At 67.0% G+C, this 24759-nt stretch overlaps 2 protein-coding genes and 1 long non-coding RNA gene across 8 annotated transcripts in view; 1 reads left to right on the forward strand and 2 right to left on the reverse strand.

The window, feature by feature from the left end:
* The window catches only part of RXRA (retinoid X receptor alpha), a 98639-nt gene that overhangs the window by 19289 nt on the left and 54591 nt on the right, over positions 1 to 24759 (forward strand). Inside the window, exon 1 of one of the 2 annotated variants that reach the window (XM_032634269.1) lies at positions 18530 to 18651. The exons of the other annotated variant lie outside the window; for it this stretch is intronic. The gene's annotated coding sequence lies outside the window, so the exon portion shown is untranslated. Of the gene's footprint in view, positions 1 to 18529; positions 18652 to 24759 lie in introns of those variants that run through there. 2 annotated transcript variants of the gene reach the window in all.
* On the reverse strand, positions 2258 to 5036 carry LOC116755216. Its single transcript, XR_004350274.1, has 3 exons — positions 4841 to 5036; positions 3510 to 3644; positions 2258 to 3260 (listed from the first exon to the last, which is right to left on the reverse strand). It is a non-coding gene; the product is annotated as an uncharacterized LOC116755216 (long non-coding RNA).
* LOC116755215 lies at positions 5291 to 10976 on the reverse strand. 5 transcript variants are annotated; one of them, XR_004350273.1, is made up of 6 exons: positions 10411 to 10976; positions 9978 to 10122; positions 8597 to 9155; positions 8104 to 8157; positions 5715 to 5801; positions 5313 to 5412 (listed from the first exon to the last, which is right to left on the reverse strand). XR_004350273.1 is itself a non-coding variant. In XM_032634276.1 (3 exons), the coding sequence occupies exons 1-3, from the start codon at positions 8615 to 8617 to the stop codon at positions 5514 to 5516; spliced, it is 363 nt and encodes a 120-aa protein (XP_032490167.1). In that variant the 5' UTR covers positions 8618 to 8892; the 3' UTR covers positions 5291 to 5513. The 5 variants fall into 5 exon arrangements, 1 of the variants encoding a protein (XP_032490167.1); XR_004350271.1 differs by lacking the exons at positions 5313 to 5412; positions 5715 to 5801 and having other exon boundaries at positions 8042 to 8157; positions 8597 to 8752; positions 8880 to 9155; XR_004350272.1 differs by lacking the exon at positions 8104 to 8157 and having other exon boundaries at positions 5299 to 5801.

Genomic DNA, 24759 nt, shown 5'->3' on the forward strand with positions numbered 1-24759 from the left:
AAAAGTAATTAGAGACTCGACTCTCGGCCAGGTTCATTCATGACTAAATCTGGGTCAACTCCTGGCACAGATGAGCGCACTGCGTGGTGCGATGGTGGCAGTGGTGCCGCACCTGCTTGGCGGGCTGTGCTCAGACGCCCCTTCCTATGGGAAGCCCTCCTTGATGCCCCCCTTAGGAGGGCCTCCCCCACACCCGCGACCCCGTGCCTTGTGCGTCTGATGGTGTCTTTTCCCCACCTGCCCTGTAAGGACCGTGTTGCCAGTAGGGGGCGGCGGCTTGTCGGGGTGGGGCACGTGGGGGTGACACCCAGAGTGATGTGATGGCGTCGGGCCACACAGCGTCTCCTGGAGGTGCTTTTTTGCTCACTCGTTCTGAAGCACTTGACCCTGATCACGCTGTGGTCTTTATGCCCCTCCCACGCTGCCGTGGTCCTTGGGGTGAAGTCCCAGCCCCGGGCCTGTCTCTCATTTCTTCCCCCCGGGGGACCAGCTGTACCGATCTGCTTCCTGTTGCTAGAATGTTCCCAGCCCTTCCCCTGCTCACAGCCTTTGCACATGCTGTTCCTGCCTCGGAGTGCCCTTCCCCGGGTCGCCCTGCAGCCACTGTTGCTCCTTCTGGTCTCGCGTGGGTGTCGCCCCCGTGGACCCCCGGGCTGCCGTGGCCTTGGTTCCGCCCACTGTCACCCTTGGCCACCCGAGCCTGTTCTTTCCTCCTGAGGCCCTGTGCATCCTGCAAGCGATTAGCTGGCAGGGCTCCTGTCTGTCCCCTGACGGGGACATGCGCGCTGGGGCTTCGGGGTTCCCAGGGGCTGTGGGACCTGCCCAACTCCTGGCGCCCCCTCCCCAGGCCTTCAGCGCGGGGAGGGGGTGAAGGAAGAAGGCGGCTGGGGGCAGGGCTGGGCTGCCCAGGGACGAGCCCCCACTGCCGCTGCCCCGCCCCCTGCCGCCTCCCCGCAGGCTTGCGGAGCCTGGGGTGGTGGGAGGTCTCGGGGCCTCCCCATTGGGACAGTGTCAGGGTGGGGTCATAGCTGGGCCTGCGAGACCCCATGTCACAGGGGGGAAAACAGGTCCGAGGGGGAGGTGCTTTGCCTGACTCAAGGCCGCTGTGGGAGGTGGGGGAGGCACTGCCTCTTGGCTGCACTGGCCAGAGCTGGGCCCTGGGAGAGGACCTTGGCTATGGGGGAGGGCCCTGTGCTGGGGGAGAGGGCCCTGTGCTGGGGGGGGAGGGCCCTGTGCTGGGGGGGGAGGGCCCTGTACTGGTGGGGAGGGTCCTGTGCTGGGGGGGAGGGCCCTGTACTGGGGGCGAGGGTCCTGTGCTGCAGGGAGGGCTCTGTGCTGGGGGGGGGGGGGAGGGTCCTGTGCTGTGGGGGAGGGCCCTGTACTGGGGGGGGTAGGGTCCTGTGCTGCGGGGAGGGCCCTGTGCTGGGGGTGGAGGGCCCTGTGCTGGCGAGGGAGGGCCCTGTACTGGTGGGGAGGGTCTTGTGCTGGTGGGGAGGGCCCTGTGCTGGGAGGGGAGGGCCCTGTACTTGTGGGGAGGGCTCTGTGCTGGTGGGGAGGGCCCTGTGCTGGGGGGGGAGGGCCCTGTACTGGTGGGGAGGGCTCTGTGCTGGGGGGGAGGGCCCTGTACTGGGGTGGGTAGGGTCCTGTGCTGCGGGGAGGGCCCTGTGCTGGGGGCGGAGGGCCCTGTGCTGGGGGGGGGAGGGCCCTGTACTGGTGGGGAGGGCTCTGTGCTGGGGGGGGGAGGGCCCTGTACTGGGGTGGGTAGGGTCCTGTGCTGCGGGGAGGGCCCTGTGCTGGGGGCGGAGGGCCCTGTGCTGGCGGGGGAGGGCCCTGTACTGGTGGGGAGGGCTCTGTGCTGGGGGGGGGAGGGCCCTGTACTGGGGTGGGTAGGGTCCTGTGCTGCGGGGAGGGCCCTGTGCTGGGGGCGGAGGGCCCTGTACTCGTGGGGAGGGTCTTGTGCTGGTGGGGAGGGCTCTGTGCTGGTGGGGAGGGCCCTGTGCTGGTGGGGAGGGCTCTGTGCTGGGGTGGGGAGGGTCCTGTGCTGGTGGGGAGGGTCCTGTGCTGGTGGGGAGGGTCCTGTGCTGGGGGGGAGGGCCCTGTACCGTGAAGAGCAGCCCTGGCTGGCTGTGGGGAGGGTCAGGGGCCGGCGCTGGCCGGGCGACTGGCAGGTGATGGTGGGGCGGGAGCCTGGGTGTCGCCCTGGGACAGACTGCGGAGTGGCTGTGTGCGGTGCAGGGCAGAGAAGGAGTTAAAGGCTGAGGGAGGCAATAATGTGTCTAAGTTTTCTGTGTGATTTAATAAAAATGCAAATCACTGGGTGGAGGACACCCCGCCCCCTGCCACGCTGTTGACCGAGATTAACTGCGGGCTCAGGGTGGTCAGCCTGCATTTGTCTGCGCCCCCCAGCAGAGGCTGGTGCCTCCATCGTCCCAGGGGCAGACAGCACGCCCTCCGCCCGGATGGAGGGGAGCTGGGGGGCGGGGGGTGGCCGTCACAGTGTCGGTGCGTCCGCTGAGCCGGAGGGCCCTGGAGGAGCCTTCCGTGGCCTCGCTGCTCAGAGCCGGGCTTGCCTCTGACCTCCACACCCCCACGTCCAGAGGAGCACGGGGCCTGCGGTGATAATGGCCGAGTCCTGGGTACTTTGGATGACGCGTGAGGTGAGGCTGTAGGACGAGAAGGGGCAGCCAGGCAGAGACGGGAAGGAAGAGCTTTCGCAGCCGCTGGGGCAGCATGTGCAAAGGCCCTGAGGTGGGAGTGAGCCTGACCTGGGCAGGTCAGCGCAGAGGCTGGTGTTGGATGGCGGTCAGGGGGGACAGGGGTAGTGCCGGGAGAGGCAGAGCCACGTGGGCTCTAGTGGGGCTCTGGGCCTGTCCCACAGGGGAGGGAAGCCCTGGCCGCTGGTGAGACCAGGCCCAGGGGCAGGGGTGGGGTCCTCAGTCCCTGAGGAGGTGGCGGCTGTGGGGATGGGGAAGTGGGTGGGTCTGGGCTGCAGTTAAAGCCACACCCAGCAGGCCAGGGCTGGGGGCTCTGGGAATTGGGGTGCCCGCGAGGTTTGGTGAGAGGTGGTGCTGTTTGTGGGGGGCTTGGCGGGGGAAGAGGCCGGAGTCCCGAGTGCTCAGTGAGGCCACACAGGGCCGCGTGGAGATTGGAAGAGCCGGGGACGCTGACGTCCGGTCTTGGGAGAGAGACTTGGGAATCTGGGGCCTGTGGTCAGAGCGTGGAATGTTCTCGGTACAGCATTCGGTCAGCATCAGCAGGGGCTTGAGGGTGGGAACAGGCGGTAGGGCAGTCAGAGCGGCGTCTGCTGGTGCGGGGAGCACAGCATCCGTGGAGGGGTGGGCGCTCGGCAGTGAGCTCCCCGTGGGAGTGAGGGTGCTCTCTGAGCTCAGGGCGGTCGTGGGAGCGCCCTGCTGCAGGTCCGCGTTGGTCATGGCTGGGGAGCCCGTGCTGATATCGGGGACTGTTGATCCCTTCTTGTCGGTGGGACACCCCCTGACCCCGGTGCTCACCTGTCTTCCTGAGATGGGCCGCTCCTGCACATCCAGACCCTCGCCCTGTCCTGGGGTCCATCCGCTGTCAGGTGTCCAGTCCCACCAGGATGCCTCCCAGGGATGCTGGATGCTGGGGCGGGGGGCAGCTGGGACCTGGGTGGGGGGCTCACAGCCCCCGAGTGAGAGTAGAATTCTGAACGTGGTGCCCAAACGCCGGCCCCCCGGCCTCCAGGGGCGCCCCGGACTCCAGCTCCGCCCAGCACCAGTGGGAGCTGCGGTGTAGCGCCAGTGGGCAGAGAGGCTCCGGGGAGGGGCAGGCATGTCAGAGACCCAGTTGTGTCGCAGGCAGTGAAGGGAGTGCCTGTGCTGAGGTGGTGGGTGATGTTTGGTGTCGCGCTGCCACCAGGCAGGGACCTGCACTGCCCCTGGACTCGTGGTGGGGATGGGGGTCCCCTGAGTGCTGCCCCAGCCCAGGAGGGCCCTCATGGAGGCTCTCCCGGGAGAGGGGGTTGGCCGGGCCTGGGGCTGCTGCCTGCCCCCACCTGTGGTGCCCTGCCCGGATGCCTGCTTGGGCAGCTCTGGGCAGGGGGTGACCCGGCTGGGGTGGAGGGCTTGGTGGGCTTGGTGAGTGGGGAGTGGGGGGCATCCCTGATGGGGCAGGAGAGAGCAGACAGGGACTGGCCTGTCTGCCCGGGGGGGGCTCTGAAGTTGGGGGCTGGTGTGTCGGGGTTGAGGAGCCTGGCTAGGGAGGGGGTGAGGGAGAAGCAGCTTCCTCTGGTGGGCTGTGTGCTGGTGGGCTGGGACCTGACCTGGGGGCCACGGGTGGCCCGATGCCCACATGAGGTTTGATGTCTCAGGGTCTGTGGGACCGAGCGGGCCGTGTCTCTTGGTGTCCGGCTGCTGCAGCTGGTCGTGGGGGGGGGGGGGTGGTGGCCACAGGGGGTGGGCTGGGGCCCGAGGCCTCTCGGTCCCTGGGGCTCATTATGTGCAGGGAGCATTAGGGGACGGGGACCAGAGTCTAGGTCAGCGCGGGTGGGCTGGGCTGTTTGGGTCTTCGGTCCCCCCTGAGGCTGTCTGTATCTCCGTGTCTGAGAATTTGGCTATATTCGCTTTGAGTGTGTATCTAGGGTGTAAACCCAACGATCACAGCTCTGCACATGGTCCCCCAGGGCCGAGCTCCTGGGCCGTGCCCACCCAGGACGGCTGCTCAGAGGCGGGCAGTGCGGCTGGCTCGGGGGGTCGGGCAGGGACACAGCTGGCGGCTGGCTGACAGCACACACCAGCGTTCTGCCCGTAACACTGTCCCCCTCCTGCACTGCTGGGCCCCCTTCCCCGGGCCCTGGACTCACGCCTCTGTCTGGGGTACGCGCGGGTCCAGGGTCAGAAAGAGTGGCTGCGCCAGATGGCTGGGCGGGTGCATCTGCCCAGTGATCTCAGGAGAGGCTGTGCTGATCGCAGGCTTTGATTAAACGACCTGTCCAGGCCGGCTGGGCAGCTGGTCAGTGTCAGGCTCGCTGGGCAGGATGCGTGGAAGCTGCCACGGTGCTGCAGGGGTTGGGGAGGGAGGGGGAGGTGGGGGGGATGGGCCTTCTAGAGCGCTGGGGGCGCTGGCACTGCAGGGTGGAGGGCCAAGCACACCACTGGCGTTAGAGACCCCTGGCTCCTCTGAGCCTCAGTTCCCGCATCTGTAGAGGAGGCTGGCCATCCTGGTCTCGCAGCTGGTGCTGAAGAGGCCCACGGTGGCGGGTCAGCAGCTGGGGGTTCCGCGGGGCTGCCTGTGGCGGGGTCATCCTCCTCAGAGGCCCGTAGTTTCCGTCCAGGGTCTTCCCCTGCGGAGGGCACCGCGGGCCGCCGGCCAACTGCCCAGGATGGATGATGCCAGGCCCACGGATGTGTCTTCTGGCCGTGCTCACCGTGTGGCCTGCACAGGAAATTGAAGGACCTTGCCTTCGGTGCCCGGCCGGGCATGGCGGCCTGGTTCACCACCCCTCCCACCCAGGGGGCTGCTCATCTGGAATGTTTTCACCCTCTGTTCGGAGGCAGGCGGGAAGGAGGTGGGCCGGGGTCCTCGCCCACCCCGCTGCACGCGGGGACGCATTCCGGGGAGCTGCGTCCTGGGGCCCCTCTCGCCGGCTCTGCCTCTTCATCTGTACTGTGTGCTCCGTGAGGGGGCAGGGGCTGTGTTGCCACCGCCGGAGGCCGAGTGTCACACGCCCCTCTCACCTGGCCGTTCCTGCGCTCCTCGGTGAGGGTGGGCAGACGCCCTGGGAGGGCGGCCAGGGCCTCTCCACTCCGCTTTAGTATCCCCGCCTGTAAAACGGGGAGGCGGGGGGCAGCCGACTTAACCATCACGAGAAGCGTTTGCAGCCTTGAGGTGCATGAGGAAATGCTGGCGTCGGGGGCTGGGCCTCTGACGTTTCGCTTAGGAAACGACAGTGCTGGGGACAGAGCTGGTTCTCCTGGAGCAGGTTGGACTGGCACTGGAGGTCCAGACGTGGCAGGGCTGGGACCAGGAGGCCTGGGGGGACATTGCTGGTGACCTTGGGCCCCTGTGTCCCCCTCCAAGGAGTCACCCCCCGGAGGCCCCCAACCCCCCAGCAGTGGAGTCTGTGATGCACCCGGGGCAGGGCGCAGGGGTGGGGAGAGCCTGTGGACCCAGGCGGCGACAGGGTGCTGGCTGCGGGGCGGGCAGGTGTCCAGCCCCCGCCTTCACCTCATCACCCCAAACTCGGTGTCCTCCCAGCTCGGGGAGCCCCTGGAGAGGCCAGGGATCCTACTCTTGGGAAACGTGATCCCCTCCCTGGCCTGTGAATATTTCATCAGCGGATTAAAAATTGAAGCTGAACCTTCGTCGCCTAGCTCCGAGAGGGTGGAGGAGGGGCGCCGGCTCCGTTTCAGACCCGTCTGAGTATTTTCTTTTTTGATGATGGAGCCTTGTCAATTAGAAAATGACACTGCTGTTTAAAATGCCGTTCTGCGGCCCTCTTTAATGAAAGCCGAGGTGTAATAGCCAATCTGGAGCCGTGAATGACTTTTTAAGCATCAAATGAGAGGTGAACAGCGCCCGGTGGGGTCTGTGAGAGTGGGTGCGCGGGGGCCTCGGGGAGGTCTGTGGCGGCCACGCAGAGGCTGTGGGCCCGGCCTCTTGGGGGCGGGCTGTGTGTGGCTGGCGTGTGTTGGTGGCGTCGTTCTGGTCTGTCTGTGGCGGGGTGGGGGGGGTGGATTCTGGTCTCTGTGTGCCCATGTGTAAGCGTGCGGGTGTACACGTGTGTCAGGACGGCGAGAGCCTGGGGGGCTGAGGTCTGGCTTCCTGTTGGTCAGGAGGCCTGATTTGTGGGGAGTTGGAGCCCTGATGGCCCCGCAGGAGGGTCCCAGGAGTGATGTGTGAGGGGCTTGGGTGCAGCCAGGGGACAGTGTTCTGGGCTTGAGGGCCGAGGGATCGAGGGCCTGGTCCCAGGGCTGCAGTGCACTTTGGGCCTGCCCAGGTGTGTGATGGGAACATGGCGAGGCGGGGGGCAGGTGAGCCGCCCCCAGGCCTCCCGGGCCGTGGGGCAGCCTAGACGTGGATGGACCCTGCCACTCCTGACGGGAGGGTTGGACACCCCAGCGGGGTTGGGCTGGGGGATCCAGCCAGGCCTGGTGGCCTCTCGCCAGGGCCCACCTGGGGTGCATCAGGGCCCGCGGGTGCGTCTCGGGCGCCAGGGAGGGCGCAGGGGTCCCGCTCCGGGCCCACAGACGGGCGGCCCAGGGCTTGGCAGCACCGCCCGGCCCCTCCCCACCTCGCCTCTGCCCAGCGGCGGGCAGAGGTGGCCGCGCGCCCAGAGCAGACCGTGCGAGGCTAAGTGTCTGGACCACCCAGCCTCCAGCCACCCTCTGCTGGGCCTCCCTTGTTTTCCTTTGGCGGGGCCGGCGCTGATCCCCGGCTGCCGGCGGGCGCTGGGGGCCGTGTGCCCCAGCCACGTCCTGCAGCTACCTCCTGACTCGGCGGCAGTCTCCCCCGCGAAACAGAGTCAGGGTGCGGGTGTCGTGGGGTCGACTGAGGGGCCGAGTGAGGGGCCAGCACGGGGAGTGGCTCCATGTCGGTCCTCAGCGTCCCCTGCACGTTGTATGGGGCGCAGAGAGGGGCACGGTCCTCTGGGAGAGCGAGGTGCCCGCTCCATTTGCGCATCCCGGGGGTCGGGGGGAGCTGCGTGGGCTGCAGCGCCTTGGGCACGTCGGCCCCATCTGCTCATCTTCCCCGGCCCAGGGCAGCGGGTCTCAGCGCGGTCTCCCCCATCTTCCTTGTCTCCTGGGGGACGGGGCCCCCACTTCCTAGCGTGGGCACTGGTTGCACCCAGGGAGGCAGAGGGCAGTTCGCGCCCTGGGTTCTCCCCGTGCCGTCGGGCTGGGCCCCGGGCGCGTGGGCTGGGAGGGTGAGTGGACTGGCCGGGGCCCTCCAGGGTCTGCCGAGTTGGATCCCCCTTTGGCACTGGTGGCGGGGAGGGGTGGGCCCACAGCCAGGATTCTGGGGCCCGAGGCGACGAGGGCAGACCCTGGCCTGAGCCGGCTCTGCTGGGGAGAGGGCATGTTTATTTTCTTAGGCGGATTTAAAGGCTGCTGGAATCGTACTCACGAAGGTCCCCAGAAGGTGGAATTTCTGACAGCCCTGGGTGTGGGAGGCCTGGGCCTGGTGGACAGAAGTGGAGGGGGATCTGGCGGCCTGGGCTGCACGTGTGTGTGTGCATGGGTTCGTGCTGCCGTGTGTGTACACGCGGGGCGTTAGGCTGGTCTCCCTTCGCGTGGCCGCCCTGGACATTCCCCCGTTTCAGCAAACCTTCCCTTGTGTTCAAAAGAATTCAGACTCTACCAAGTGATGCCCTGTCAGCTTCTTGGAACCTGTGTGTCCCCAGTGTGTCCTTCCGGTCCTCCTGAAGGTGGTGGCCTGGATACAGCCCTCCTACTCCAGACCAGCGGGTCGCCTGCCCTCCCGCCAACCCCTTCCCAGGGCAGGAGGGCTGAGGTGCCCTCTGGGCAGTGATACCAGGCCTTGGGAAGGGAAGGGGCCATTCCTCCCTGAAGCCTTCCGGTCCCTTTAGAAGGTGGTTTGTTTCCAGGGCTAGGTGTACCTGTTTGGCGAGCCGAGCCATCTGTGACTTGGCATGCCTGATGTCTCCCTGGTGATGTTGGAAAGACTCATGGACAGCTCCAAACACATCTCCGAGCCACGCTGAGGGTGCTTTTAGAAAGCTGTGTCTGCAGTTCGGGGCAGTGTTCCACAGGTGCTGCAGGGAATGGGGTTGGGAGAGCAAGAGGTGCTGTCTCGGGGAGCGGAGGTCACCAGGCCCCTGGAGCAGGGACTCAGGTCTGCCCCAGCCCGCAGGCCCCAGCCTGCAGGCCTCTCTGACTGACTGATCGTGGCCGCCAGGGGCTCAGCGGGAGAAGTTCTGGGGCCTCGGAGAGGTGCAGTGATGGCGAGCAGGGAGACCAGGGGCAGGAGAGGTGTGTGCCGCGCCGTTGCCGTCCTGGGCCTGCCGGCGTCCGCGGCTACTGGGATAGGGCTCTGTCACCAGGAGCTGAATGGCGAGGCCGTGTCCGTGGTTATCATCACTCCTCCAGAATTGTTCGCCGATGCCGCCGCCGGTTACCCTGCATCCCCCCTCCTTGAACAGGCTGGCGGGAGAAGGCCTGAGGGATTTGTGAAAGTGACCCGGTCGGAGCTTCTCACCCTGGCTGCCCTAACCCTAACCCGAACCCTCCCTGCCTTGCCCTCCTTTGAAAGCAGGGGAGCCTTCAGAACTGCCGGTGTCCAGGCCACGCCCTGGACCAATTAGATCAGCAGCCTTGGGGGCCGGTCCTGGGCACTGGGGCTTTTCAGCAGCCCCTGGGTGACACTGACGTGCAGGTATCATCTGGGCCAGGTGCTCCCCAGTATCCTTCCTGTAACTCCGTGTGTGTGTGTGTGTGTGTGTGTGTGTGTGTGTGTGTGTGTGTGTCTTCCCAGGAGATTTAAATCTTAAGGAGCTCTGTTGTTGGTCTGGGTCAGACCTGGCCCCATGTCCCGGGCCCTCCACGCTCCCAGGTGATGATTCCGAGTCTCTGATCCGTGGCTCCCGTCCCGCAGACCTTTGCACGCTGACTTCCCTGCCAGTGCCCGTGGGCCTTCCAGGGCCGGCGATGGGCGTGGGCATGTAGGGACTGAGGCCACTAGCAAGTCTCCACTGGTAGTTGGGGACCCTGCCTCAGTGTTGTGGGGTGTTTGGGCCAGAGGGACCCCCCAGAGACTGGCTCCCCTGCTCTCAGGAAGCTGCGTGAGCAGGGCGTCTGTTCCAGGAGTGCCCGGGACCCGTGATTGCAGGAGGGCCGTGCATCCTTTCTCCTGCCCAGGTTGGCCTTTGGGGTTCAGGGTGGGGCTGGGGCCGGGGCCGGACCACCCCCTCCCTGCAGGCAGGAGCCCTTCCCTGTGCCTGGCTCCCCTCTGCCTCTTTCTGCCCCGGAGTCCATCCTCACCTGGGGAAGTGCAGGCCCAGGTCCCAGGCTCTGTGCTGTGGGTCCCCAGGGTCAGGGTGAGCCGTGCCTGGCGGTCTGGGCATCTGAGCTCCGCAGCTGGGCCAGGCGGCCAGTCTGACTTGTAGGGGGCAGGGAGCCCTGGCAACTGAAAGACAGATGGTGAAGACCAGCCGGACCGTCATCTGGGGTCAGGAAGATGTCGGGCACCTCCCCCCACCCCGCCCCAGTCTCAGTTTCCTGATCTGCCCTCGGGAGGCTGGGAAGGTGAACGGTGCTCGTGGCTCAGCCACAGCCTTGGGAATCACTGCTTGTCAGTTTTGGTTAATCTTCGCTTGTTGGGGCCTCACCTCTCGGGTGGGGTGGGAAGGGAGAGGCACAGGCCCAGAGTTCGGGGGCCAGCAGAGCCCGAGAGGAGGGATGGGGTGGCGGCTACCTGCAGAGAGGTTTGCAAGGCGTCCTCTGTGGCCAGGGCTGAGTGCTGCGAGGTCTGGGAGGCCCGGACCCCGCCCCCCTGAGGGTGGGGGAAGCACCGGCCTCTGCCCTCGCTCTGTTCTCCAGCCTGAAGGGCGGTGGGTCCTTGCAACACTGCAGAGGCAGGTAGAGACCTGGCCCGTTGTGCAACCTGCAGCTGTGCGGGGAATTCCTCCCAGGGCCCTGGCTCTGCCCTGCCCTGGAGTCTGCATTCTTTGGAAAGCTTTGTGGCTCCCTGGTCCCAGGGGAGCAGAGGCTGTGAGGGTGTCAGATAAGGGTGTCAGCCTAAGGGTGTCAGATAAGCCCTTGGCGGGGGTGGTTTGACCACAGCCGGGTTTGGGGGACGAGGTCTGGGATGGCTGCTGCACCTGGATGCCTCCGAAGAGAGGAGGCAGGGTTGTGTCCCCACGGGGAGCCAGAGCGGGGCCCACCAGAGCTCTCGCTGTGGGAGCCAGGCTCAGGCTGTCCCAGACCAGGCCTCCTTTTCCTGGTGGCCGGGGAAGCATGAACCCTGCTGGCCTCTGCTCCTTCCCTGCCACCCCAGGCGGTCTGGGACGGGCTAGGGGCCTTCTCGGGAGGCCGACCCACCCTCGCCCAGCTTCCCTGCCCCAGCCCTGTGGGGCTGGCCCCGGGTGGGCGGCACAGCGCCAGGCTTTTGGGGGTGCCCCCACTGGGGAGCAGGGGCCACAAGTTACTCAAGCACTCCGAGCCTTGGTTTCTTCATCACTGAAATGGAGAGAATAAGGTGCTGCCTCGCTGAGTCTCTGTAGGGTGGGGGGGAACGGCCTGGCTCACGCTGGGAAGACGGAGCACATGGCGGCGGGGTCTGGGGTCCCCGGGTCTGGCCTCGGGCTGGGTTCACCATCTGGGCGTGAGAAAAGATCCCTGGCGGGTGGGCGGGCCACAGGGCGCGAGGGTCCCCACGGCGGGCTCCTCTTCAAGCCCGTCCCCCAGCCCTGCTGATGAGGGAGGGGACCCTGTGCACAGAGGAGGCTGGGGGGGAGTGGGGCCCTCCCTGCCCCCAAGTGACGGCCCTGCGTGCCGGGCGCACGGGGGTGATCCTGTTCGTGACTCTTGGACCAGACACCTCTGGGCTTCAGACGGGGAGGGTGGACTTTCTCATCAGGGTCCTACTGAGGGGGGGTCACAGCTCGGCCGGCGGCACGTGTGCCCACACGGCCGGGAAAGGCCTCCCCTCGCCCGGGGCCTGCTCAGCCCGGACCCTGATAGAGGGTGTCTCCCGGGGCCCCCTCACCTGCCTCCTTCCCCACCTAGCAGCCTCAGGGCCCGAGCCGGGCTGGGGAGCAGAAACGAGACACAAAGCAAAGCAAAAATCCGCCCCAGTCCCCCCCACCCTGCACCTCTGCCTGCTTATCTGCGGCCCAGCGGCCTGTTGCAATCACTCGCTGGGGGCCGGGTTGCGTAACGCGTTGGAGCGGATAGTCGCCCGGCGCTGGGTCGTCCGGGGCAGTTGGACGGGTTTGGATCTGGTCCCTGGTGGAGGACCTGCTCCCCGTGAGGGGAAACCAGCCGGAGTCGGCTGCTGCGGGACACGCCTGCACCCTCCTCCCCGCTCCCCCGGCCCCGTCCTGGGGAAAAGCGGGCTCTGCGGGGCCGCGGAGAGGCCTGCACGGAGCTGGGTCTCGCCTCAGCCCCTGTCCTGCAGCTGTGTGACATCAGGCCCTTCCCGCCTCGGTTTCCTCCTGGGCCCGGGGGTGGGGTTGGAGGAGGGGGTCTGTCCACAGGAGTTGTGCCAGGCCCGGGGCGGCTGGGTCAAGGGGAGGGCGGGAGCCGCTGAGGCCCTGGCGACCCCACGCCCGCCAGGCCCCCTGAGGCCCGGGGATGCAGTGGTGGACACGGTCCTGAGCGGCGTTTAGGGAGGGAATGCTCCATCCAAGCAGCAGTCGGCTTTCTGTTAGCCAGAACGTCCCAGGACGCGGGCCTGTTTCAGAAATAAGCAGGGCCACCCTCAGGGCGGAGCCCACGTTCCTGGAAAATGGGGTGTCAGTCGTGCTTTCTCTGTAAGTTGACCAGTGTGGCCCTGGCAGCCTGTGACCTGTCTTACCAGGGGATGAGACTGTGGCGGCAGCTCGTGGCAGGCCCGAGGGCAGCGGGGAGAAGCGACGGCCGAGGAGGAGGCCGGGGGCGGCCGCAGTTATCCACGGTGCCCCGGGAGCATGGGAAGGCCGGCGGGAGCACGGGCCGTGGGTGGCCTGGGGATCCTTCGGGACGCACGGCGGGAGTGAGGTGCGACCCCTGCGTGTGTTTTCGTGGACGGACCCTGGTCGCCTGCCCACCCGAGGGTTGTGTCCTTCAGAGGGGTCCCCGTGGGAGGCCGCGTGCCACTTCTGAGAGGGCTGCTGCTGGCCACCCTGCCCCCGACCAAGGAAGGAACCGACAGTCACTGCTTTCCCAGGTCAGTCAGAGCCCAGACCGCCAAGTTCTGCCCAGCCCAGGCTGGGTGTCCTCACCTGGAGACTGTCCTGGCCTGATGAGCCGTGAGCTGGGCAGGAGGCCACTTCCAGGCAGGAGGTAAGGCGAGGGCTCAGGGTCTAGTTGGGGCGACGGGCAGGACGTGGGCAGCTGTAGTCCGGGGTGAAAGGGCCTCCGTCAACCTGGGCTGGGGTGGAGCTTGGGGGAAGGCTTCCTGGAAGAGGCAACAACCTGCAGGTCTAGATAACGGAATGGATGGGGGAACAGCATTTGCAAAGGCCCAGAGGTGAAAGGGGACTTCTGGGTTCTTGCGGGGAAGTCAAGGCCTGAGCCTGGGCTGGCCCCAGAGGGCCTGTGCCGGGTCTGGACTTGACCCTGTGGGAACCCTGGACGTGTTGTATGCGGAAGCTAACAAGGCCCAGTTCCCGAGAATTCTCCAGGAATCTGGGTTTCCAGGCTTCCCTTTGGTGCTGTTTCAGTAGAGCAGCGCTGCCCCCAGGCTCTCCCTGCCCCTGTCGTCAGCAGGATGGGGCAGGACCGCTCGGCCCTGCCCGACACAAGCTGCTCTGGGGCAGGCCTGGGCCAGGGCTGGGGTCTCCGCGAGGCGGTGGTGGCAGCCTTGGGAATGCCGGCAGGTCTGAGCCTGGCCTGTGTGTGAAAGCGTGCTGTGCGTGAGGGCAGAGGGCCAGGAGCCCCGCAGTTCACAGTTCACTGCTGCGGGCTCAGGGAGGGAAGGTGGGGGGGCGTGTCCCAGCATCCCCTAGAGCTTAGAAAAGCGGAAGGAAAGAAGGGGTGCGGGGGAGCCTTGTGGGCCAAGCTAGAATCGCCGAGAGGCTCACACCCCATGTTGGGGGGGATTTTCATTAAGCCTTGTGTCACCTCCCCCTTTCCAAGGCAGAGGGGCCCGTTCAGTCCAGGGAGCGTTTGAGCACCTCCTGGTGCAGGAGAAGGTTGGCATGAGGCCCAGGAGGAAACTGGGTCTGCAGCAGAGTGGGGGGCCTTGGGGGTCGGGTCTCCCAGGCTATCAGTAGGGACAGGCGAGGAGAGTGAGGTGTTCCCTTTGGGCCACTTCCCCGCCCCACCTGAATGAGGGTGCCTAAGAACCGGATTTGAAACCCACCAGTCTCAGGGAACATCTGGGGAAACTGAGGCCCAGCAGTGGATGCCCGAGGCCACACAGAGCCTGGGAGGGCTGCAGAGCCCAGGCGGCTTTGATGGGGCTCCCTTGTCGGGGCTGCCCTGGGGCCTCTCGTGTTTTGGAGGGTACCTCTGCTCCTTATTCGCCAGTAACCAGCTAGTTAGTCATGCGGGGGGTGCCTGCTGCCCCAGGCTGCCCCTCCCCGGGCACTTTTTTCTTCTGGCTTCACTTCCTTTCCTTCTCCATCCCTCTTGGCTCTCTGGCGCTCCTGCCCTGCGGCGCCTCGCCAGCTCCCAGCCCCCCATCTGCCCAGCTCCCAGCCCCCAGCCCCCCAGCTCCGTGGAAAATGAATTCCATAAATCGTCGTCCTCATTCTCCTCTGGGCTCTGCGCCCTCTCAGGGGACACTGTGTATGCCTCTGTCTGGAGGGTGCTGGGCTGGGGAGGGTGGGACCCCAGGGGAGGAGGCTGGCCCCCACCCTCTCTCCGTGGGCCTGGGCTTGATTTTTCCCGAAGATCGGTTAAGAAGGACCCGTCACTCACTCTGTTGAATAAGTAATAAAAAACCCAGTAATCGTTTGTGGCCCGAATCCCAGGAGAGGGCAGGTACCTGTGGCTCTGGGGTCAGAACCAGCCGTGGTGGAGCCCTGGCGGGGGCAGGTGGCAGGCGGCCCCTACTGTGGCCACCCCCCGCCCTCCCCAAACACACAGCCGTGGTTTGGGAGGTCCTGTGACAGCCCTTGGTGCCCTGGCCCACCTCCTGGCCACTTCCCTCGTGGGCTGCTTCAGGCCATCTGTCTAGCTGGGCAGGGCAGCCCGGGGGGCTCTGGTGGGCCTGGCCTGTGAAGGGAAGGAGCTCACGCACTGAGGCTCCTTGTCGCCCCACCAAGGGCAGGCAGAAGGTTCTGGGGCCTCCCGGGGTCCCGGGCTGGAGAGGGGGCAAGGAGCCAGGCAAGGCGGTTGAGCCGGGGTGGGACTGGCGGAGCCGAGTGCCGCTTCCGGTCCTTTAGCCGTGATCCGGGCTGGTTTTGTCATGGCCACTTAACCCCCCAGGAGGCAGAGGTGGCAGGAGCCCCCAGGCTCTTACCTAAAGCCCCTGCTCTCACTGTCTGGCCGGGGGGTGGGGGCGCGTTGGGGGGGGGGGTCCCAGGGTCCCCAGGCCCGGGCTGGGAGTCACGCGCTGCTCTCGGTGGCCTTGCCCAGGCTGCGGGGTGAGGGGTCGGCGTCCGGCTGCTGCCTGAGCCGGTGACGGGCTGCAGATTCCCGTGTGGTCGGGGCTAGGGCCGAGCTGGCAGGAAGCAGCTGTTCCTTCCCCGCTCCCACCCGTGCTGGTCACGGGACCGTGCTGTGACAGTGAGGCCGGATGTGCCCTGTGGCCTTGCAGAAGTGCCGGGTTCGAGATGGCATCCCTGAGCCCGCCTCCTCGTCTGGAGGACAGGCGGTGGGGACGATGTGGGTGCCGCGCCCTGCCCGGCACCCCTCGTCCAGACGCTGCTTCCAAGCCTGTTGAAAGGTCTTTAGCAGCAGAGGGGCCCCCGCTTCGGTCCCAGGGTCTGACTTGTCCGGGGGCAACCCGGGATCCGGGACCACCCAGGGAGGAGTTCTGGCCAGGGCGTCCTGGAGGGAGTAGCCCCATTCAAGGCCTGGGGTCCCTGGCTGCCCCCGGGCTGGGCCGAGACCTGGGACTTCGCCTGGGGGATGGTGGACGCAGGGGACCAAGGCGGGGGCAGGCTGGGCGGGCGCCGAATGGGGCTGTTGGGCAGGCTGGGAGAAGGGGTCCTGGGCTGGGTCCTGGGCTGGGCCTGGGGCCCATCCCCCGGGGCTGTGAGAGCCCCAGCTGAGCCCCATCTTTGCTCTGGTCTGGGAACCCAGGAGGCCTGGCAGGGTTTGTGAGGTGCCCCCCCGGCGGTGCCTGGCTCCGCCCCCTGCTCCCTTTGAGCCCAGTGAGGCCAGCGCCTCCTCTGCGGGCTCCGCTGGGAGTTTATCTGATGGGAGCGAGCTGCCTTTCGGTGTCAGACTTGACTTTGCCATGCGTCCTGACATCTGTCTCATCCGAGTAACGCGGTGACCATTTGCTAATTTGCTCGTGAACTAATTAACACTGGAGCTTTCTCTGGGCCTGGCACCTGGTCTCAGAGCCAGAAGGAAACTTGGAGAGCTCACGTCACGGGTGGGGAGACCGAGGCCTCCCTCGCGGCAGGGCGGCTGTCCCCGCGCTGGCCCTGACGCCATCCGGGCCTGCGACCCACTGTGTGCAGTGGGCCATTTCAGGACCTGCCCAGCTGTCCCGGCGCCTCGGGCCCCGTGGTCCCTCCTCGCATCACCCCCTGCTACCCACGCCCCCCACCCCCCGTCCCTCTCGCTCTTTCCAGCCCGAGTCCATCCAGGGGGGGCTGGGACAGCCGTGGCCAGAAGGTGCAGGTGACGGAGGTGCAGGCGACGTGCCCCAGCTCTGGCCCCCTCCCAGCCCCGAGCTCGCCCCTGGCCAGCACTGCCTCTCCTGGACGTTGTCCCACTGCCCGAGGGGGTCAGGAGGGACGTGGCTCTGGAAAGTGGGCTCTGCTTGTCCCTGCTGCTTGGGGCAACCCCCGCTCGTGCCTCAGCGTCCCCATCGCCGCTGGGCTATCGCCCGCCCCGGCCCCGCGTGTTCCTTGCCCGACCTGCCCCCCCGTGGCTCCTGATCGTCTCGTGTATGGGGGCCAGAGGTCTGTGCGGGGCCAGGGCGTCTCCCGGACCCCTCGCGCCCGCTGTGGTCCCCGTGGACGCTCCCGCAGCCCCACGTCTCTCCCTCCTGCCACAGGCAGCGTGTTTTGGTGGCTGGTCCAGGGTCTCCCCAAGCCTTGCCCGGCTGAGCTTCCAGAGGGCGGGAGTGGAGCTGGCCGTGTCCCCACTGTGCACCCAGCACCCGGCACAGCGCTCGCGGCCGCGGGTGCTCTGAGAGAATAAACAGTGGTATTCGAGGTTGCAGAGCTGCCTCCCAGAGACGGGCCGCCTTCTCTCCCTGGGGTGGGGGGCCCTGGGGCCACGTGAGTTGTTTCCCCGAGCGGGAGAGACCGGAGGTCCCCAGGGGTGAGCCTCAGAGTCTGTGTTGAGCCACTTGTCTCTCGTGGCCAGCTCCTGGCTGGGGTGGACGCTCTTGATGATGGCCAAGCCTGGCTGTCGGGGCTCCAAGCAGGAGTTGGGGAGGGGTCTTCTCCTCCGCCAGAAGCCCTGCCTCCCCGCCCCCCACCCCGCCCCGCCTGAGCCTGGCTCCCACACCATGTTTCTCGGGCCCGAGGCGCCCTCCGACGCAGCCATCCTGTTCTTCCCCAGCTCCCAGGCCCGGTCTGGGCGAACGCTTGCTGTCCTTAGTCAGAGAAGGACGGGGATGGCCGCAGAGCTGGCGCCCCGCCTCCCACCCCCTTCCCTTTGACAGGTCTGGGACGGTATGGTCACCCTCCCGGGGCTGCTGGGCGCTCGTTTCCTGCAGGGCTCTGTCTGTGGCAGGGAGCCTTCTGGGGGTCTTCGTGTCTTGTGATGGGTGTACTGTGAGTGATGGCCGTGGGTGTGTGGGCAGCAAGGCCTCGCTGCTCCCTGTTCCGGCACAGCCTGGTGGCAGCAGGGCCGGCCTCAGAGGCGGTGTCCCCTCCCCTGGGGAGACGAGCCTTGGGCCCAGGAGGCACCGGCCTTGTCTGCCCACCCGCTTCCCTGCCGGAGGGGAGAGGTGGAAGGGGGTCCATTTAGAGGATCAGCTAATTTCACGGCTTACTGGTTTCCCATCTAAGCGCCCAGCCCGAATGGGCCAGGGGTGAGCCCCGAGATGCTGCGGGCACACCGCTCACCAGCCTCAGTTACCTCATCTGAGAGGGGAGGGAGCGGAAAGGAGAAAGCTCTGCTGGGGACCTGTTGGCGTGCTCCTTGGCCCTCACCCTGCAGGGGCGCCTGTCTCCGCCGTTTCTGTGACTTGCTGGCAGCGTTTCTAGGCAGGCGCCGATGGCGCACGTGGGCAGAGAGGGTCGTGTAGAGGGGACACGGCGAGCACACCTCCAGGAGCCCGCGTCCTGGGCCGTGCCAGGTACTAAGTGCACGGTCACGCTCGGCTGGCACGGCAGCAGCCGCCGTCGCCTGAGCACAGCCCTCGGAGGACGGCCCCTCGCTGCACCTTCCCGACGGTGAAAGCACCGGGTTCTGGGGGACCGCTGGGCCTCCTCGCGTCGGGGGAAGCGCCCACCTGCCAGCAAGTGCGTGGGAGGGCCAGGGCGCCGGCTTTCGGGCAGACGCGGGTGGCGTGAGTTTTGGGTAAACACAGTCGCGCCCTTTGCGGAAACCTCAGGCAGGAATGTTTTGTCACCTCCGCTTGCTTTAGCAGTTTGGGGGGGAAGAGACTTTACTGAACTTCACAGCCAGAGAAAAGAACGGCAACCTCCCCCACCCCCCGAAAGACGGCAGCCTGCGCTGTGGGCGTGGCTGCTAGGGCACCCCCCTCCCGGACGGGTCTTCTGCCCCGCCCCCCTCCTCCTCCAGCCTGCTTTTCTAGGTTCTTCCACCGGCGGGATGTCATGGATCTTTCTCCCTAAGTCTTGAGCTGAGCTGAGTTTCCGAGGTCCATGGCGTCTTGCCCAGACCTTCCAGACCAGGGTGCAGAAGCCGTGAGGTGGGAACCCGTGTGTCCCGGCAGGGCAGGAGGTCCACGAGCTGGGATGTGGGCCCTGGCCTTTGAACATTGCATGAGGATCTCCAGGTCCTTTCTCCTTTCCGCCCCCTCCCCTCTCAGATGAGGAAACTGAGGCTGGAGAGGGTTGTGCCCGTCCGAGGTCACCCCGTGGGGGGCGGGCAGTCCCGCAGCATCTGGTGGGGGCGTGTCTCGTGGTAAAGGCTGTGAGGTTTTGGGTGGGCAGCATAGCTGGGGTCCGGGTGCTGGAAGGGAGGAGGTGGGGAGCTGACAGCTCCTGGTGGGGGTGGGGTGGGTGCGTGGCCAGGGGCTGCTGACGATTGTGGCTGGCTGCACATGGGCCTCGGGAGAGCCCCCCACCCCATGTGCCATCTCTCAGGGTCCTCTCGGGGACTCCTGCTTTACAGACAAAGAGATGGAGACTCAGGGTCACAGCCACTGGCCTGCTGGTGCCCGGCCGAAACCCCTCTGCCCCACCAGCTGTTTCCCCGGGGTGGGGGGCAGCGGTACCTGGGCGGGTGACCAAGGAGGCATCTGGGTCCTGGCCCTGGGTGCGCTTGGAGTGTGGGCCGACCCTGCCCCTGCGAATGGGGTTTGGCAGGTGTGTCCGCCCCTGAGACACACAGCTGCACCCGGTAGTGGTGTGAGACCGGGCGTTTTTGGCCTATCTCTGGGTCTCACGCTGGCCTTGGCGTGGGTGGCAGGCCCTGGTGCTGTGTGTGGCCAGGCCCCCTGCTCTTCCTTGCTTGGGGCGCTGGGGGCCCAGTGGCTTGTGCTGTGTGCGGGGACTGGGGCCCTGCTGTCCCTCGGTGGGCCTGGGATGGACCGGTTTTACATCTGACCTTGGTGGCTGCCTCGGGGGTGGGGGGGGTGGCTCCGAGGAGCTGGGCAGACTTGGGGAGGGGCAGTTGGCACGCTCCATGGATGCAAGGGAAGACGCTTTGGGCAGAACTCACCCCGCCGTTCATTCATCTTGCCTGGATCAGGACCCAACTTGGGGCATGGGTCCCACGCTGGGGGGCTTGGCTGGTGGGGAAAGGCACACACACAGACGCGCAGCATTGATAAAGCTGGGCCCTCCGTGTGAGCCCGTGGGTAGCCCAGAGGTGACGGGTCGGGGTCGGGGGGCCAGGCGAATTACCCCTGGGAGCATGGCTGTCTCTTGGCCTGAGCCTTAAGACTGTAGGATTTTTGTCTGGCGCCAGCTTCTTGCACCCCTTCCTTTCTGGGGGGTGGGGTTGACACTTGGCCAGCATCTCTCAGGCCAGGCCTTGCGGGCCGTGCTGTGCCCGGTCGCACAGGAAGACTGAGGCTGGGAGACGCCAGGCCCCGGCGGGGAGGCGGCCAGGGAGGGACTGCGGTCCTGGGGGCGATTCTCCGGCGTCGGAGCTGCCTGGGTGGCCCCCTGCGCATGCCCCCGCACGCATGGGGAGGGGGCGAGGGCCTTCCTCTCTGCTGCATGGCTCACCGCCCCTCCGGGCCCCAGGGCCTTGGCACGGGCTCAGGAATCCGCAGTGATCTCCGGCCGGCTCCAGCTTCCTCAGCAGGGCGCAGGGCTGGGCTGCTCCCGTGCTCCCCCGGCCCCTCTGGAACTCACTACCTCTGGTGTCAGTGACAGAGCGCCCGGCTGCGGCGGGCTCCTAGGGCCGAGGGAGCGGCCCCCTCCCCGGCACCAGCCACAGCTGCCCCAGCCCTGAGCATCCTCGGGCAGCGTGAGGCCGGCCTGGGGCCAGCGCAGCAGGGCTTGGCGTGGGAGGGTGGGGATCAAGCGTCCCCCACCGGTGGGCTTGGGCCTCGTCCCGAGCCGGGCCAGCCTGGCCTGGTCTTCTTGCTTCCAGAAGCTGCACCTGGAGATAATAACAGTGTTGGGGTCTGAAGGGCCGGGAGGCGCCGTCCACGGACACATGGGGAACTGAGGCCCGGAGCGGAGGATCCCTTGCTCAAGGCCATGCAGCGCCCTGGGACCAAGGCCTGCCCCCTGCCTCCATGCCCCTGGAGGGGGTGGCTGGGTGGTGGTCTCGGGCCTCCGTGGCAGGTGGCACAGAGCAGTAAAGGAGCCAGCTGCTCATAGACGGGACGTGAACCTTTGCCAAGCTGTCGGGCTGCCAGGGAGGGCGTGGTGGGCTTCTCTCGGCCGGCCTTCGAGGTGTGCCCTGGACTTTGAGTTTACCTGGAGTTCAGTCTCCCGAGCCTCGACTTGCCCAGCTGTGCAGTGGGCCTGTGGGAGCCCACGCGCCCACTGAGGGGCAGAGATGGCCTTAGCGCCCGCAGTGCCCGTGCTGCCTCGTGGCAACCTGTTGGCACCTCTGGTTCTGGCGTCACCCAGGGACCCGGCTCTGGCGGCTACGCTGGTTCCCGGGCCCCGGCTCAGCCAGTGCTTTTTGCTGATCGCACAGGAACTGCTAATTAAGCTCAGTCATTCATTCCCAGAGCTCCCTGACATCAGTCCACGGGATCGGCCCTGCCGGAGATCCTTGCTGATAAGACACTCCCCGCCGGCTCTTTGTAATTTGTTATTAAACAACCCTGCTCGGTCACCCTGTGGAGGTGCCAGCATGAGCGCTGGGCTCCAGGCCCGGGCTGCCCGAGCTCAGCTGCAGCGGGCGTAGGCCTGGGTCTTCTCCGTCTCCCGGGACTCTTTCCACCGTCTGAGGGGCAGCGGCAGGAGTTTCCTCGGCTTGAGTCCCGGGGTCCGGGGTTGGAGGAGGCCCGGGCCCTCAGCCTGGGGAGCACCAGCCCGTTTCTCACCTGGTTCTCGCTCCTTCAGTTACGGAGGCTCCTTTCCCCGCTTACCACGTGTGTAAGATATGGGGGTGGGCGCTGGAGGTGGAGGAGAGGCCTTAAGTTGAGACCTCTCGCTGGGCCCTGTCCCCAGGCGCCCCTGTCCCTGCAGAGGCCTCTTCCCGGTGAAGGAGGACACGCCGGTATGTGGCCCTGTCCAGTCCGGGCTCCCAGTGCCCGGTGCCCCCCCCGGCTCAGCAGACGGTCGGTCGGGGGCTGGACGGAGGCGTGACCAGGCTCCCAGGAGGAGGTGAGGCCCCTTCCAGGAAGATGGGAGCAGCTCTCACCCCGGCCATCCCAGGGCTCTGGTGAGTTCGGCCCCGAGGGCCTGGGGCTTCCCTCCCGGGGCCAGACGGCCCCTGCCTCGGGGACCTCCCGGTACTTGGATGGGGTAGACGGCAGAGAGTTCGGAGCGCTGGCTGTCTTTTTGAGTGAAATCGGGCTCCGTTCCGTGGGCGGTGCACACGCGTGTGTGGGTGTGAGGGACGAGGGCCTCTGGGGTCCTGTCGCCCTGTCCCTGTGAGGTCCCCACACCCCCAGCCCAGCCCAGGGTCTCCTCGCCCCTCGGGTGCTGACCGGGTTTGGGAGTTACGGTACTGGCTCTGAGGTCCAGCCTGGGGTGCCTGGGTCCCTCTCGGCCAAGTGACCTCGGAAAGTCCTTTTCCCTCTCCGGCCAGGCGGGCACCGTCGCACAGCCGCCCTGCCGTCCCCTGCAGCCTTGAGGTTCAGAGGTGGAAAAGGAGGTGCGGGCCGGGGGCGAGGCCCCCTCCTCCCAGCGCAAGGCCCATTAGCCTGAGACCTTACCCCTCTTGTTTACACTCAGTCGCGCACGCACACGTGTACGTGCACAGACACGCGTCTCCGCGTGCGGCGAGCGTGGTGTTCAAGGCGCTGCGTCCCACCATGGATAACACTCTCCTCTTCCCTCTCCGGCTTCCAGACTCTGCTGGGTCTGAAGACCTAGCGGGGTGCTGGGCTGGGGCTCCCGGGCACCTGGGGAGGGGATCCTGTTGCCTGACATGCTGGGATGCAGCCAGGTGTGGCCCCTGGTCTCCTGATGTGGGGCCAGCGGGGACAGCCACCTGTCTGTGCCCGTCGGGGGCGTCTCCGGAGGCTTCAGAGGGCATGTGGGGTGACTTCTATCCACGGTGGGCCCTGGGGGAGCCTGAGTTTTGATGACCTCGGGCCTGAGTTTGGACCCTGGCAGGCTGCCCTCCCCCCGGCAGGAGACCCCTCTGGCTGGCGGCTCCCGCTGCTGGGAGCACCGGGCCCCCTCCCTCGGGGCCTGCTCCTGCCGGCCTTGCCCTGCCACTGTGTCCAGACCGGGCGACCCCACCTGGTGCCTCCTAATTACCTGCCTTATTTCTGTGCCGGTTCGCACTCCATCCCCCTGTGGGTTCTCTGCTGCGTGCCCAGGTCTAGAGCAGCACCTGGTGTGGTCCCCACCTGATGGAAGGGGTAGAGTCATTTGAAATTCTGTGTCTCTCTGGGTGCCGCCGGCCGTGTCGAACCTGTCGGGATTTCAGAGAGACCGTGGTGTGGTGGCCCCGTCATCCTTCCTGGTAACCGCTGAGCTGTCTCTGAGAGCCAGCTGGGCATTGTGCTGGCCACTGGCAGGGGGCACCCGGGAAGGAGTGCTGGGTGCGTGGAGGCCCAGGTGTGGCAAGTCTGCAGGTTGGGGAGGGCCGGCCCCGGCAGGACCTGGTGGGCGGTGTACCCAATGGAGCTCTGACCACGGCAGGGCCCCTCGTCCTAAGAGAGGATGCTGCTGAGACGGGGGGGCCGCCAGGCTGGGTGGCTGGGTGAGGGGTGCAGTCACTGTGGGAGGTGGCGGTCCCTGCAGCGTCCCCTCCACTGACGGGTCCTGGATGTCTCTCGGGGGCCGGGGGCCAGGGCGGCTGTGCCGGGAACCTCAGCCCCCCGGGCTGAAGATGGGATGGGGGAGGGCGGCTGGCGCTGGGCCGGCTCTGGGGGTCAGCGGCTGGAGGGGCCCTGGGCACGCCCCCTCCCTCCCAGGGACGCACGGCAGAGGGCACGCGGAGAGGGATTTACCTCCACGGTGGACCCTGTCCCAACTCAAACTCAGACCCCCCCACCCCAACTAAAACCCTCCCATCCTCCTGGCCCAGTGCGGGCAGCCAGGTGTGGTGCCAGAGCTGGGTCCCCGCTGCCCCCGCTCCTCCAGGTTTGGCCTTGGGCGAGTCCCTCGCCCTGACTGGGCCTCAGTTTCTTTCTGTGGGTGGGGCTCAGCGGGACCATTTTTTGGGGAGCAGGGGTGCCCTTGAGTGGCAGCTGCCATCCCAGGCCCCTCTTGTTTTTGCTTAAAATTCAGCCAAGGGATGCAGGCCGCGTGCAGGCCCTTGGCTCGGCTGGACCTGTGCGCTGACTGTGAGGCCTGGGCGGGCCGGGCTGAACCCTCCCTGACTCGGCTGTGCCTCCCGGGGCTGGTGAGGAGTGGCCCCGCGGTGCTCTCTCTTTCTAGAACGTGATCTCCCCGAGCTTGGCCCCTGGTGGGTCCGCTGAGGGCTGGGCCAACTCAGGGCCACGGGAGGCTTGGGGCAGAGCAGGCCTGTGGTGGCCCGGGGCCGCGGGGCCGGCCTTTGCACCTTCGAGACGACCCAGCCTGTCTTGTGCGCCCCTGAGGACGAGGGCCGCATCTGGGTCGGGCCAGGCAGGCGGACGAGAGGGCCGCGGCCCTCCCCGGGCGCCGCTGTGTGTCGAAACTGGTCGCTGACGCGGCCGCGGTGTTGAAATAAGTGCCACGCGTTTCCCAACATCCTGCCAGCTGTCACAGGACCGCGTGTCAGGAGCCTGGGTGTCAGGCCTGGCCAGGGCCTCCCTCTTGGGGTGCCCAGTTCCCCGTTTTCTCCCCGGGGAAACGAGGAGAGACCGCCCCTCCCCTACCGCCACCTGGGCGGGGCAGAGGTCGTGACATCAGGGCAGGGTGGCATTACCCTGGGCCCACGTAATCCTTGTGACCTGCCCATTTTACGGAAGTCAGGTGGCTTTGGTGTGGAGGGCAGGATTTGAACCCAGGCCTCTGAGTCTGTGCCGATGCTGCCTCCTGGGCAGGAGGGAGGGGAGGGGCGGAGGGAGGAGGAGGCGGGCCAGGATGTCCCGCTGGCCCGGTGCGGGGGGACACACACCAGCCTGGTGGCAGAGGGCGGTGGCCAAGAGTGCTGGCTCCCATGCCCTCCGGTGGACAGCCCTGGACTGGGGGTGTGGGCCCTTTACTGAACAGCCCACCTTGGGGAGGCGGTGGGAAGTGGGCCTGGGGCTGCCCTGTGCGTGGGCCTCCAGTGACCGTGG

Source organism: Phocoena sinus, chromosome 6 (assembly GCF_008692025.1).
Source record: "Phocoena sinus isolate mPhoSin1 chromosome 6, mPhoSin1.pri, whole genome shotgun sequence".
Lineage (NCBI taxonomy): Eukaryota > Metazoa > Chordata > Mammalia > Artiodactyla > Phocoenidae > Phocoena > Phocoena sinus.